This window comes from Bos taurus, chromosome 15 (assembly GCF_002263795.3).
Source record: "Bos taurus isolate L1 Dominette 01449 registration number 42190680 breed Hereford chromosome 15, ARS-UCD2.0, whole genome shotgun sequence".
NCBI lineage: Eukaryota > Metazoa > Chordata > Mammalia > Artiodactyla > Bovidae > Bos > Bos taurus.
This window is the reverse complement of record NC_037342.1, coordinates 66,282,662-66,297,941: the sequence shown is the minus strand read 5'-3', so window position 1 is coordinate 66,297,941 and position 15,280 is coordinate 66,282,662. Positions and strand designations below refer to the sequence as shown.

At 45.0% G+C, this 15,280-nt stretch overlaps 1 protein-coding gene across 4 annotated transcripts in view; it reads right to left on the bottom strand.

Moving 5' to 3' along the window:
- Positions 1–1,494: 1,494 nt before the first annotated feature.
- TRIM44 (tripartite motif containing 44) overlaps positions 1,495–15,280 on the bottom strand; it is a 114,167-nt gene continuing 100,381 nt past the window's right edge. For 2 of the 4 annotated variants that reach the window (XM_005216394.5, XM_024975561.2), the window contains one exon: positions 1,495–6,441. In XM_005216394.5, the coding sequence (XP_005216451.1) occupies positions 6,128–6,441 (314 nt within the window). In that variant the 3' untranslated portion in view covers positions 1,495–6,127. The remainder of the gene's footprint in view (positions 6,442–15,280) is intronic. The other 2 variants (NM_001105014.2, XM_005216396.5) reach the window with 2 other exon arrangements.

The window sequence follows — 15,280 nt, the reverse complement described above, 5'->3', positions numbered from 1 at the left end:
CTCTCTGATGCCTGAGCAATAAAATAGAGAATAATATCAGTGCAATGAGAATTAAATAAGATAATGTAAAAAGCAATGAGGACAGTGCCTGGTCCGGAAAAAGAGCTCACTAAATGGTAGCTGTTATTTAACAAAATGAATGATTTAGCCTGAAGACTGTCACATTGAACAAGGAATTAGCACAGACACTCTGCTCAGCCAGTTATTGACCTTGTTTCCTTTTCTGTGACGTCTTCTTTTCTTGCTAATACCGGCAGCCTGACTTTCGGCCGGGTGTACCCACCTCTGGTGTCTTGTTAAGGCCAGGAGATAGTTCAAACCAGCTGCAATTTCACTCTTTTATGAGTGTGAAGGAAATGGGGCCACCTGTAAGTTGGACCAAGCAAAGATCAATGAGACAAAATAAAGAGTTGTAGCTTTCAGAGGGAAAGACGATAAAATGAGAAAAGGCTGGGGCAGTGGGATGTGGTATTGAGTTGCTGGCACCAGGAAGCAGGGAAGAAAACCTCCAAACACACTGTGGTTTGTTAAAACACCGAGACTCCCAAGTACCACAGTGCTTGGCAGCCCCATCTCACCGGGCAGAAGTGTCCTCAGCAGCTGGGGAGGTTATGAGACGGGAGGAAGTGGGCCTAATGGTTACTCCAGGAGACAGGGAGTCTGCTGGCCTGGCTCACTGGGTGACCTTGGGTGACTGACTTGCTCTAGAACCCTTACTGGAACAACTTCTCCAAAGTTCATACAGCCCCCAGCTAACTAAAGGGGTCTGATGGAGACAAATTTGTTAAAAAAATTGTTTTAGAGCAGGGCTCATAAACTGCAGCTCCTCCAGACACTCTTGCTGGTAGGTTTTTAAAAACTGAATTTTAATACCTTTAGGTAGGACTTGTACTTTCTAATTCATACAGTATCTACTATCTTGAGTTTTCACATTTCGCCTCTTGGTTTTAATGCATCCTTGGCTCCTAGTATTACAAACCGGATGCGAACTGCTTCATTTATAACTTAATTCTATCTCTTCATCAGTTGTATCAAATGTGTACTTCTAAGATTCGCCAAAGATGATTTTGCTGGCCTAACTGTAATTTGCTCTATGAAAACATTTTCTTTTTCCCTAGAAAATATGGTAAAGATTAAAGTTTGATCACCCCCTTGGGCTAATCCAAATTGTAAAGCTTTAACATTATTTGAAAACATCATTCAGGACCAAGCATTCTTTACTTTATAAACTACTTTGCTCAGAAAATTTAATGTAGGCATGGATCGTTTCACTTTGAGGAGAAAACGTCTCTTTAAATAACTATGAATTTTCAATCTGTCCTTCTGCAACTCCCAGAGACCTCCTAAGTCACTCCAGAGAAGTCAGGGCGAAGAAGCATCCCATCTCTCATAACCAAACCACCATCATGTGCGGCATAATCATGGTTAAGAGTGCAGATCCCCGTGAATATTTACACCTAGCATGGTCCTTTGTGCAAAACTCTGAGAGACAAATGGTATTTCCAGGAATAGTTTATTGATTTCCAAATGCACAGGGGCACCGAGTCCAAACATCCTGGGATAGTGGTAAATCTCTCTTACAAAATAATTTACAGCAAGAAAATGATATACTGCAACATTAACTCAAACGTGTAATTCCCTTGAAAGATTGAGTGTTCCCTTGTTTAATGTAAAGGGTGAAAGGGGAAGATGACGGAGGAGGGAATGTGACAGTGTGCAGGTAAACAGGCAGAGGACGATGGATTCGTTGGTTCTCCCCATCCATGTAGTCACTGTAGAAAGACTGGTTGCTAATACTCCCATGGAGTATAAATCCGCTGTCCCCTCAAGGTCATACCAAGCCCAGCATGGTATGACCTGGCCCTGTGGCATTTCTGTACCAGTATACCACAAGTGTTGTAATTAATTTATTTTTATTTTCCTGCTCCGGCACCTGTTCTGCTGTTTCTGGTGTGTTCTCGGGCCTTATAGCTCTTGGCATGAGATGGAGTGGGACTTGGAATGAGCTGGAGTGGGACTTCCAACACACTGTTGGGAAAGGCAGTATTAATGAGATCTAAAGTCTCCTCTGTAGGCCCTTTTTTGGTTTGTTTTTCTCAGGGCTAGGCTGAGTCCACTCATAATGAGATCGATTTGTTTTTTAAACAAGAGATTTTAGATGTGCTAGGCACATAGTAAACATGCAACTGATTTTCTTATGGAAAAGCATGTGTCGAACAGCTATTATGTGAGTGTGCCAATTTCAGGTATGGGCAAGAGAATATTGTCTAGGTGGAGGAAAGAGCTCCCTAAGCCCTACCACTCTCACCAGTTATGAATTCTTCAGCCATGCCCTCAGGCCTGACTGGAGTGTTCAGACTCTCAGGTCACCGAAATGGCTGGGTATCCAAATTTCCCATATCATTAGACATCCTGGAGTAGGGCTGGAGTGTAAATTCCTTCAGGGCTGTCACCTTGGCTCAGCTTTAGGAGCTGACAAGCTTTGCTGAGGCACTGCCCTTCCTATAAGCATCTCTTGAGCAAGCACCACAGCTCCATTACCTGGTGGCGCTTGTGATCAGAGCCGGCAGCAACCTCTGCGTGGTATGTAAGATAATGAGGGGACTGCTCTGCAGTTCCCTTGGTTGTTAAACTGAGAGTGCGTGTATGTGGACATATACACATCAGGTATTTGCAGGGACGTCTATATTCACTGGACTTTGAATTGCCACATCCTCACAGGGCACAGACTAGCTAGGCTTACTAGAATATGAAGATTTCCTTTGCAGCAGCAGGCATTTTCAAATAGAGAGCAGAACACTGCTCACTTTCACTATTTCTGAGAAGTTCCACATTCCTAATGGCCTAGAAACACTTTATTTATGGGCTGCGTGCATGCTCAGTAGTGTCTGACTCTTTGAGCCTGGTCTGTAGCCTGCCAGACTCTTCTGTCCATGGGATTCTCCAGGCAAGAATACTAGAGTGGGTTGCCATTTCCTTCTCCAGATCTTTTCCTCCCAGGGATCGAAGCTGCGTCTCTTGTATCTACTGCATTGGCAGGCAGGTGTTTTACCAGTTGAGCCATTGGGGAAGCCCAGTGACTGGCCTAGATGGCTTCAACTCCCCCTTATTTATGAGGGATGGCACCAAAAAGGAAAGGCCTCCTCCCATTCCTGGGGGCAGGCTCAAGTTAGCCACATGTACTTAATGTATCTGCTAAACTGGAAGAATAAGGCTACCCTGATGCCATTTCTGGGCCCAAACTACTGCCATGAAATGTCACTGTGAAAAAGAATCCTTAGAGTGGAATGGTCAGACTGTAGCAGGGGAACCCACAGCTTTTTCTGTGTTTTAGAGATACATATAAGTTAAGAAGGGAGAAGGAAATGGCAACCCACTCCAGTGTTCTTGCCTGGAGAATCCCAGGGACAGCGGAGCCTGGTGGGCTGCCGTCTGTGGGGTCACCCAGAGTCGGACATGGCTGAAGCGACTTAGCAGCAGCAGCAGAGTTAGGAAGAGCCGGGTACAAAAATCTGGCTCCCGTACTTCCTAGCTGTGTAACTCAAGACAAATAACTCTTACCTACAAATCCGTATTATCATCTGAGAAAAGGGGCCTTGGTGCAGGGTCCTCAATATTTAAAATCATTTCCCTTTTTGGGGTATCAGAGCAGAGACTCCAGGCACTTTTTGGAATTGCCCTGGATTTAATGACACCAAATCAAAGATCAGACCTCCTCTTAGCCTCGGATACCCAACCTTTTTGGAAGGCATCCAGGGATTGCTGTGAGGACCCAATTCATTCTGAAGACAGTCATTACCTGTCTCCCTTGCTGACTTCTCCGTAGCGATGTCTGCAAACCCTGCAGCCAGGCAGGACACAATTTGGAGCAACTCTACTGACCTGGTAGGAGGGAGGCCTCCTCGTGCTGGGGCTTAAGGCCAAGCAGCCTGCTCCAGCTTTGGGGAAGCTGGTACCACTGCAGGAAGCATCCTAGCTCTTGTGTTGATAGATGCTGCCAGCAGGAACTCAGGAGCCTGGGCAGAAGCTGCTGTGCCATGTTTAATGCGTCCCTGGTTAAAGTTTTATCAGGTACTGAAGACAGCGGGAGCCCATAAAGCAGATCTGAAATCCTTTCTAGGTAAAAGCCAAAGTGCTTTCCTCAAGGATTATAGAGATATAATAATTTATTGAGACAGGCTGGTATGTATTTTTATATTTCCATTCATATCCATTGCATAAATGCCTGGGTTTCCCAAATACTGATTTAAAGTAACAGCTTATGATCAGTTATGGAGGAGCCAATAAGCTGTCCATTGCTAAGATAAGGCTGCCTCTTGGAGATTAAACAATGATTACTGGTAAAGACAACACAAGCTTCCAAATCCTAGAGTCTTCTTAATCTTCTGATTTTTTAAACCCTTTTTGAGAATGGCCACTGGTCTTCCTTTAAAGGTAGTTGCATTGGATGTGGCTGGGGGATGTAATTAGTGGTATGCCAAAATCTCCAGTTTTTTGTGGGCAGAAAGGTAAAGCACCGAACATGTCTCAGCCATTTGTTGGCCACCAGTTTAAGAGAAAAAAAAAAACAAAAAAAAAAACCAGCCCAAACCACTCTCAGCCCCCAGTGTCCCTCATGATTTAGTGAGCTGGGGTACTCTTAACTGAGAAGCGTATACGCCTGGTAGCTTCCTGGAGTCAAAGAAACAGTCATTTCATAGCATGCACAGGATTGAACAGTGATATAAACAGGATTCCGACAGTAAGCGCTATTTCTACCTCATAACCACTCTGCACACACACATCAGTTGGCCCTAAAGCTTTGTTGACAGGTGTACAGGTCACAGGCAGGCAGGCAGGAAAAGAGGAAGATCCCCCGATGCAGGCTCCTTTGGTTCTGCCTCAGAAGCACTAGGAGTCTGGGTCCTGAGTCAGCAGAAGCCCCAAGGCTCTTGGATGTATGCAGTTCCAATTGTACTTCTCAGAAGTGAACACCCAAATACCACTAACGGCAGAGGAGGGGGAACACACAGCCCACTTGCAAATAAAAGTCCTCTGCGAAGTCTCCCGTTTTATCTTTAGAGTTTATGTATATGAACATTCTATTTCATAATGTAACTGTGTTTGTTTTATCCGAAAATAACATCATTCCCTGACTCCAAAACATTTGTTAAGTCAAAACTGCTGCTGCAGAAGATGCATGCTCTTCAGTTTACAGTTCTGTGTTCCCTAGTACATCACTGCTTACTTGGGAGTAAAAAGCTTGGCTGTAAGGAAATGTGATTCAGGAGTGGGGAGAGGCCAGAGTCCAACCACGGTGAGTCTCCGCTCACAGCGTGTAAGAGGGGAGAGGCAGGGGGTGGGAGATGATCTAGAGGTGGGGAGTGCCGGGCCGGAGGAGTCCTCCCCTGGAGTGAAAGGAAGGTCTGTCTGCCAGCGGGTGGAGCTCAATTCACACACCACAGAGGGCCAAGTATCCTCCCCACTCTGCACTGAAGCCAAATCAGGCTCAGCTAGGGGGAGAGGAGCAAAACCTACAGAGCAAATTCCCATTTGTGACACACATTCCAGACTTTCATGATGTGGCGAGACCCCTAAAACCTCAGAATCCACTCAAATAATTCAGGTTCCATCAGATCCTTTACTGACTATTTTGGAAACCTAGGCAATTTGAGTTCAGAAATATTTATTTCGATTTCAACTTTTAATCAGATCTTTTTGGTCTCCCCTCTTTTTTTTTTTTTTAGAAAAAGTCATTTCCTTTCTACCTCTTCAATCTTTTTTTTTTTTTTTCATTTGCACAGGATTGAATTATGAATCTGAAGTCCAGGATAACCTCACCTACTAAAAATATCTTTATATATTTCTAACTTTTAACTCTGTCGGTTTTCAAGCCATCCGTCTTATTTCATGAAACCACATTTTCACAGATGTATAATTGGACTTGTAGAGACTAATTACATGGGTTGATTCAGCCCTACTTTCCCCCTCATTTATTCCATGCTTCGATATGAATAAAGTGGGGGGGCGGCATTAGCACAGAGGGAAACAAATCCTGACTGCCCTTCAAGATGATTTCAGCTCCTTCTTAACGAAGTGATACTGTTTGGGTATACACCGTTACAGGGACTGGCTTTCCTGAGGAAGTTCAAAGCAGCTGTTGAGGGAATGACCTGAGGACCCTGTAATTGCTCCTGGTGGAGCACGGGGGCACTTTTCCTTTTCCTACCACGACAAGAGAATGGGAAGCACGGTCAGTAACAGTAAAGCTGGCCATTCCTTGGAGAGCTCTGTGCCTGCTGCAGGTCTGGGAACGCATCTGGCGGAAGCATGTTGCTTGCCGGGCAGCCTCCACCGGGGTCAGAAGCCGCTGCTCACACGCCGTCACATACACGCAAGGGGAAGGGGGGTGTTCCACCGGGGAGGGCGGGCCTTCATGTGCCCTAGTCTTCATCGGTGCCACTACAAAGGAAAGGAGAACCAGTGAGTTGAGACGTCACAAGACGGGAGGCCTGCCTGGCTACTGACAGCAGGCACAGGCTCTGCAGGCACAGGCTCTGCTGTCAGAGCCCCCTGGATTCCAGCGCTACCACTTCGGGCACTGTGGCCAGCGGCATGCTTTTGCACCTCTCCCTGTTCTGATTTCTTTATTTGACTGCAGAGATAATGATGATAATGAAATCTACTTTCTCAGGTTACTGGAGGAATAAATAAGATAATACAGGTAAAATCCCTGTGCCTAGTACACAATAGGTGAATAGCTATTTAAAGGAACAAGTGATTTGTCATAGTATTTTTTTTAGCTTGACAAAATAAATAGCTGGTAAAAATTGGGAGTCTGACTTCCCCTCAGCCTTAAAGCCAGGGCTTCCTAGGTGGCTCAGTGATAAAGAATCTGCCTGCCAATATAGGCAACCCAGGAGACGTGGGTTCAATCCCTTGGCTGGGAAGATCCCCTGGAGGAGGAAATGGGAACCCACTCCTGTGTTCTTGGTTGGATAATCCCATGGACAGAGGAGCCTGGCCGGCTACAGTCATAGGATCACAAAGAGTCGGATGCGACTGAGCACACACACAAACCTTAAAGCCACCTATTGTTAGAAGAGAAAAGCAAAGAGAAGCTATCACTCTGTACACCCAGTGGCACTTCTCACTTGGAATAAAACCAGGGTTTCAATTCATGCCACAGGCACAGTCACTGGATTCAGGTGTCACCACCTCAGAGAAGGTCCTCTATCTCAGTCAGCTCCTTGGTCACTGTCCATCTCCATCTTATTTCTTTCATAACCCTTATCACGTCCTATAAATCATTTGTTTGCTATTTACGCTTCCCTCTACCCCCGCTAGAGCATAAAAAGAGGAGCAGTGCTGTCTATTTTATCGATGACTGTTTATCTGGCACTAGTACTGTGCTACGCATACAGAAGTGTTCAATAAATAGCTGTTTCTAAAAGGGAGTGAGAAATAAAAATGGGAAGGGAGGGAAGGAAGGTGCTGAAAGGAACAGTCATTCAAAGCTGCCTTGATCAGGGCATCTTGGGTGTTGGTGGTATGTCAGGGGCCAAAAAATGAGTTGTGAGTCTTAGAAGCACAGCTAGAAGCTTAGCTGCTCAGGGTTAGAGCCTTGCTGGCTTGGTCCTTGGAGAGAACACTGTTGATACAGATACTAGCACAAGAAAAAGGCAGGGTCAGTAAAAAGTAGCAAACTTGCCTGGTTTATCCTCCTCCACCACTTCTAGGGGTCACTATCCTGAAAATAAAGAAGGCTGAGCACCGACGAATTGATGTGTTTGAACTGGGGTGCTGGAGAAGACTCTTGAGAGTCCCTTGGACAGCAGGAGATCAAACTAGTCAATCCTAAAGGAAAGCAACCTTGAATACTGGGAGAAGTGGAAGAACTGATGCTGAAGCTGAAGCTTTAATACTGTGGCCACTGGATGTGAAGAGCTGACCCACTGGAAAAGATCCTGACGCTGGGAAAGATTGAGGGCAAGAGGAGAAGGGGGCGACAGAGTATGAAAGGGTTGGATGGCATCGTCGTCTCAATGGACATGACTCTGAGCAAACTCCGGGAAATAGTGAAAGACAGGGAAGCCTGGTGTGCAGCAGTTCATGGGGTCACGAGAGTCAAGACACGACTCAGTGACTGACAACAGCAACATCCTGAAAATAATAAGAGTCAGCTTGATCAAGTGTGCTAGGGCACCAAGCTAAGCGCTCCTTGCCCATTCTTACTATTACTCCTCACAACAATCCTAGGATGCAGGGACTACTATTAATATCATTATGTTCCCCATTTGGCAAATGAGGAAAGCAAAGCTCTGAGAGATGTAAAATCCTTAGCCACAGATAAGATCTGTGTCCTTGAAACTTAGGGATTAATTTTGGCTGGAGAAAGTCTCACAGAGTCAGGCTAGGATACTTGGAAGGGAGGGAAAATCTCCTTCCTCTGGTCAAGACAGGAGTTAGGAAGAAGAAAGGCCTGGGGTGCCTTAGCTCCCAGCTATGATCTAGAAATTTGTTTTTTTAACCTCACGACGGATTATCTATGTCTATATAAAATTAGGGCTGTTTTGCATCCACTTGGGAAAGACTGTAAGGGAAAAATACTCTTGACAACAGACCTGTAGAACTGCTGCTAAGGGTGAAAGCATTTTAAGACACGGAACCTGAAATTAAGGCAAGTGTACTCTAGGAGCCAAAAGAGCCAACCCAGCAGCCTTCACTATCCAAACTCTGCCCTATTCCACTGGCCTATTGTATTCCCTCTTTCTGCCTGTTGTCCAGTCTTGGGAGGAAGGGTGCACGCTTGGAGGGGCTGGTCAGTGAACTGTCATTAAGGAGCAGTGTTTGGTGGCATCCGTCCCAAAGGGAACAAAAGGTCTTTCATGAGAGTGCCTTGGCAGAATCAAGGCACAGTTGGAACTGGCGCCATAGTCTCCCCTCTGGTATTATATCCAAAGCAAGCTCAATGTTCTTTTGTCCATTTTCCTTCAAATCTGAGAGGTCTAGCATCAGCATGTGCCCTTCTCTTAAACTGCGGCTCACTTTTTAGCATTCTTAACTTGAGATACATAGTTTAGAGGGTTCATGAACCTACTGAAATTGTATACAAGATTTTGTCTGTGTGTTCCTTGTCGGACAGAGGCCATAATTTTCATTATACTCAAAAAGGGGTCAACAACCTCCCAAAGCTAAAGTATAATGAAATTATAAATAAGTTTAAGTTCCTTTCAAGTGGCCAGGTCCCTTACTATAAGACATGCGGAGTTGACTTGGGGAAAAGATCAGAAGCCCTTACAGATAAAATCTTTTCTCATTATCCTGAAAGAGATCTGTTATGGAGCCTGAATGGTCACACTCACATCACAGTTTAAAAGCATAAGACCTTGGGATTCTGGCACCAACTCTTTTGTGACCACATGGACTGTAGCCTTTCAGCCTCCTCTTTCCATGGGATCTCCCAGGCAAGAATTCTGGAATGGGTTGCCATGCCCTTTTCCAGAGGATTTTCCTGATCCAGGGATTGAACCCACGTCTCCTGAATTGGCGGGCAGATTTTTTTACCACTGAGCCACCAGGGAAGTCTACGTGACTGGTTAATTTCACTGTACACTCTGTATTAGTCATGGCACTAGGCGCAACAGTGAGTAAGATGAAATCACAGTGTGGCCCTCATGGACTTTGCAGTCCAGTAGGTGAGGGAGGGTATGGGGTGGGGCGGGATGAGGGGAAAGAGAGAGAAAAAGAGAGAGAGAGATGGGGGGTAGAAGGAGAGAAATATTTTTGTCCAGAATAGCATCTTCACATAAAGCATCTTCTTTTTCACAATTAATAACCTGGCTTTTATACAACAACAAAGAAGAAAAAAATATAACTGAATCTATATCACAGAGCTCTGTTCACCTTGTGTGTGATCTCTCCTGGAGGGTCACACGGTATAACTGGCGTGAGATATCATTTGAATGCTCCTTCTTTACTCTGCATATGAGCTGATCTGTGTTCACAGGATTTTATCTTAGTCTGTAGGAGCCTTTACTTTCTCCAAGGGAAGAAACATTGTCTTCCATCTTAGCCACTTATCATCCTCTACCCCTCACACTGGATTTATAATTGGAGGGATACTCAGAAATCTTTAAAGTGTTTGTTTAGTTACTGCTGTTTTGAGAATAAACTAAGGGTATTAGATAGCCCGTTCTGTAGTAGATACTAACCACGAGAGAAGCAGTGCTATATAATGGCTTTGAAGTCATCAAACTAAACTAGATTCAAAATCCCACTCACTCTGGCACTAACGGGCTGTGGGACTTGGGGTGAGCTGATCAACCTCTCTGGGTCTCAGTTTCCTTGAGGTAATGCTGTGTATCTTTTGGGGTTACTGTGACAGTTCTGTATTTTATGCAGTATAAACACAACGCTGGCTTCCTTCTTCACCCTGCCTTTCTGCTCCGGAAGCAGCACCTGCCTAACTTTCCTTCCACACTGCTCTTCTAGCGTCTGAGATGCTATGCTGCAGAGCATGTGTGCTCCTGTCCCCACATGTCCTTAAAAAATCCTTAAAGTTCTGGAGTGCAACAGTCTAACCAGAGACAGACCTATGGATACTGAATAGAAAGAAGGGCTGAGCTCCCTGCTTCTGACCCTTCCGCTTGACTCGGTCGTGTCTGACTCTTTGTGACCCCATGGACTGTAGTCCGCCAGGCTCCTCTGTCCACGGGGATTCTCCAGGCAAGACGGGAGTGGGTTGCCAGGCCCTCCTCCAGGTTCTATTTGACAGATCTCTAGAAAAGTCAGTCCCTGAAAAACACTGGTGAGGACAGACACTGTGAATCCAGTTCACTGGCCTCAGTTGCAGACTGACCCAGTTAAGAGTGTGCTGGTGTATCCAAAAGCGGAGGTTCTGAGACTAGGGCACACACGCCTCTGTGGTACCCAGTGATCTCCCAGGAGGTTATCTGCTCATGGCTAATTCAAAGGAAATCAATGTCCAGATCTGTACCTTCCATATATACTCTTTCTTAAAACCGACCTCTCCCAGAACATGCTTGTGATCTACAGGTTCTGTCTTCAGTCACTCTCACTTTTTACAATCACCTTACCTCCACCTCAGAAAAGAAATGCATATCCCTCATCCTACTGAATCTCACCATAGGACAATTTTAGAAAGCCTTGCTTCTATGAGAGCAGGGTAAGAAATAGTGAAGGATATAATCCCTTATTTCATCTGGGTAGTAAACTCCTGGCAAAGCTGTGTGCCTTTATCTGTCTATCCACGGATCTAAGAATTCATATTCAGAAGTCAGACGCTTGTCATGAAATGTGTACTAATATGTTCATTTTAATTGAAAAAAAAAAAGAAACCAGACTTGGATCTGACAGAAAGCAAAACTGATTTGGCTGGATGGTTTGACCATATAAATCATCTTTGCCCATGAGATTATACAGAGGATCTTGCCTATAAATTTAAAAAGCTGTATCTGTAGTGTCAAAGTTTTGACAAAAATGTATATAAAGCAACACACTATGTCAGAAACCACATCCTTTTCAACCATCTAAACTTGATGTATAATTTTAGGAGTTAAAATGGGCAAGAAGACACATGATTTTTTTCTAAATTATTTTTGGGGGTGTAAGAACAAAAAGAATAGCTAAAGGAACGGAGAATTTCTACATCGTGACTGGGTGAGTGATTTGACATTGAACACCTGCTGGGGGTAGGGGTCCAGGTGACAGAAGGCAACTAAGCAGCCCCGCCAGCAGACCACTGTGTCTGCTCTGCCAGCGGGGTGCACCTCCCCGAGAACAGTCCCTTCGGTCTTGTTGTGCCTGTGAAGCTGAAGGCATTGTTAGAAGCAGGCCACAAGCGCCTGTCCTACTGAGCCCCTCAACACCCGCTGATAAAGTGATTATGATGGAAGAGTGTTTCCCTGCCTGACAAGCTTTTAGATAGTCCATATAGAAAGGCAGCTCAGGTTTTCAGCTTCCGTCCCCATGGACGCTTATACGAGGAAGTTAATAAATGAGGTGGGTAAGTACTCTGATCTCGCAAGTTACTTTCTTTTCCTGAGAATATAATACAACTTAATTCGATTTGGCATCACTTACACTGCTGAGTCCTTGGCTATTTATTATTATTGCTGTGAAAGGATTTTTCACTCATGAAGATGGAGAAATTAAGAGGTTATCAACAAGAGAGGAAAGCTAGACTCAGCTGGGATTCCAAACGATAGATGTGGGGTTCTTCACAAATGAAGCCACACAGGTACTCTGTGAGGAACTAATGGGAAGTCTCCATTCACCATCTAAGGCTGCAGTGGCTCACTTCCAGTGAGTGCCTGTTCAGCCCAGCTGGGGGATGGGCCAAACACCCAGATCAGAAATACTCCTCCACCAGCCAGAGGAGAGATGCCACGCCTGTCTCCCAACACACCAGTCCCAACAGCCTGGGATGCAGGTGAGGGGGTTACTGTGCTAGAAGGAATGAGAACTCATAATTAGCTGCAGCTGTGGTTTTTCCAGTAGTCATGTATGGATGTGAGAGTTGGACTATAAAGAAAGCTGAGTGCTGAAGAATTGATGCTTTTGAACTGTGGTGTTGGAGAAGACTCTTCAGAGTCCCTTGGACTGCAGGGAGATCCAACCAGTCCATCCTAAAGGAAATCAGTCCTGAATATTCACTGGAAGGACTGATGCTGAAGCTGAAACTCCCAATACTTTGGCCACCTGATGCAAAGAGCTGACTCACTGGAAAAGACCCTGATGCTGGGAAAGATTGAAGGCAGGAGGAGAAGGGGACGACAGGGGATGAGATGGTTGGATGGCATCACCGATTCAATGGACATGAGTTTGAGTAAGCTCTGGGAGTTGGTGATGGACAGGGAGGCCTGGTGTGCTGCAGTCCATGGGGTTGCAAAGAGCCAGACATGACTGAGTGACTGAACTGACTGACTGACTGTAGGACTAATACAAATTAGTTTTAAGAGATATAAATATAAATTTAAAAGAGATACAAATATAAAGCAAAATGTCCTCAGTTTATCCTGGGATGACTGAGAAATACATGAGAGGACCCCATAGTTCTAGTCCTGGCTTTGCTGTGTCACCTCATTTCCTCATCTGGTGAATTTCACCTTAGTGAAATTTACAAAATTTCAAACCAGACAAAAGTGAAGCTCCTTCCTGGCTTACACACTGGCTGGGCTGATTAGCTCTCACTTGTACGTTTTTTCTCTTCCTTCCTGTGCACTACCCTCTTGCTCCACGCTTCTCCAACTCAAGCTGAAGGCTGACCTCAAGTGTTCAAGTTCTTTCACCTCTTTTTCTGGCTGGGCCCAAATGCCAGGTTGATGAATGGTAGCGCTTGCTCAAGACCTAGGGCAGACCCTAGTTCAGTAAGCTCTGGTAATCTAATTCATCGTGGTTCTTGAAGTCTAAAGTGGCACCAGCCTTGTTGCATCTTTCTTCGCAAATTACAGGAAACAGGGAGAAGGGCACTTTTCTCTCTAGATCCCTTTACACTTTATCCCATTAATCTTCTCTCCTTCAATAATAACCACTGTTCGCAGATGGGTGACTTCATGTTCTAGGCACTGAGCTAAGCAATTTATATATACAATCTCACTAAACCCTGATAGTGACTTTTTCCATCCTACAGATGAAAACACTGAGGCTAAGAGCAGCTACGTGACTTGCTTGAAGTACACAGCTTGTAAATGGTAGATCTAGCCTATGAAGATTCTAGGACCCTCAGATATGAAACTGCACTAGTGTAAAAGGAGAGACATAAACCTGATCCTCTGACCCTTGGTAACCCAGATGGTAAGAGACAGCCATTTAAGAGCTCTAGGTTCCATTTTTACCTGAAAAATGAGATAGTAATTATCTACCTCTAAGGGTTGTTGTTGGAGAAGGCGATGGCACCCCACTCCAGTACTCTTGCCTGGAAAATCCCGTGGACGGAGGAGCCCAGTAAGCTGCAGTCCATGGGGTTGCTCAGAGTCGGACAGGACTGAGCGACTTCACTTTCACTTTTCACCTTCATGCATTGGAGAAGGAAATGGCAACCCACTCCAGTATTCTTGCCTGGAGAATCCCAGGGACAGGGGAGCCTGGTGGGCTGCTGTCTATGGGGTCGTACAGAGTCGGACACGACTGAAGCGACTTAGCAGCAGCAGCAGCAAGGGTTGTTGTAATGAATTGGAAGGTACATGCAAGTTCTTTTTTAAGATGAAAAATTTCTAGTTAAGGGTAGGATGACTATGGAAGGAGAAGGAAATAGACACTGGGTTTGTCTCTCAGCCCTCCCAGCTGCCTCTGCCCCTATAGACTGGGGTAGGCACCTCTGAGAGAGGCTTGGGGTTCCAGTGGCCACAGATTCACACACTGACCACAGTGCTAAGTTTGATCTCTATGTACCGTGCAACCTGTTTATCGTTTGACAGGTGGCTGCCTTTCTCACACTCCACAGAGGCTGTGTGGGTGGCGGCCCTTTTCTATGGAGGACGGACAGGCACCAGCAGGCCTGTTCAGGCAGTGCCCTTTGATAAGGAAATCCCTGAACAGAAGTACCGGGCAGGCTTCTTAGCCTGCCAGTGTTCCATCTGTTCCCAGAACTCCCTTCTGTAGGACTGAGACTTCTGCTACTGCTGCTGCTGGATTTATAATGGAATTAACCCCAACCATTTTTCTTTTAATTAAAAAGTAACTTTTTGTTTTTTGTTGATCTGTAGTTTCTGGAGCAAATAAGTACTGCTTTCGTAAAAAGGAAAAAAAAAAAAAAAACCCATGGTGTTATTCACTGATGATTAACACATAGAAATATATTCATTTATACCCTTCCTGTGCATGTTAAATTGCTTCAGTCATGTCCTACTCTTTGCGGACCCCCTGGACTTTAGCCCGCCAGGCTCCTCTGTGCATGGGGTTCTCCAGGCAAGAATATGGGAATGGGTTGCCATGCCCTCCTCCAGGGCATCTTCCCGACCCAGGGATCCAACCCATATCTCTTCTGTCTCCTGCATTGGCAGGTGGGTTCTTTACCACTAGCACCATCTGGGAAGCCCCTATACACCTCCTATGCATATGTAAAATTATATATTTCAATAGGTTCTTTCATAGTCTACTTTTCTGTTTCAACTATCAATCACAAATACTGTTCCTTATCAAGAAATATAGTTCTATAAGGTTATGATTCATGATTAAGTTGTACAGATTTATCATACCTAATATTGGACACCAATTATTTCTACCTTTTCACTATTACCTACATACTCTGTGATCCATATTCATATTGGTGAATCTT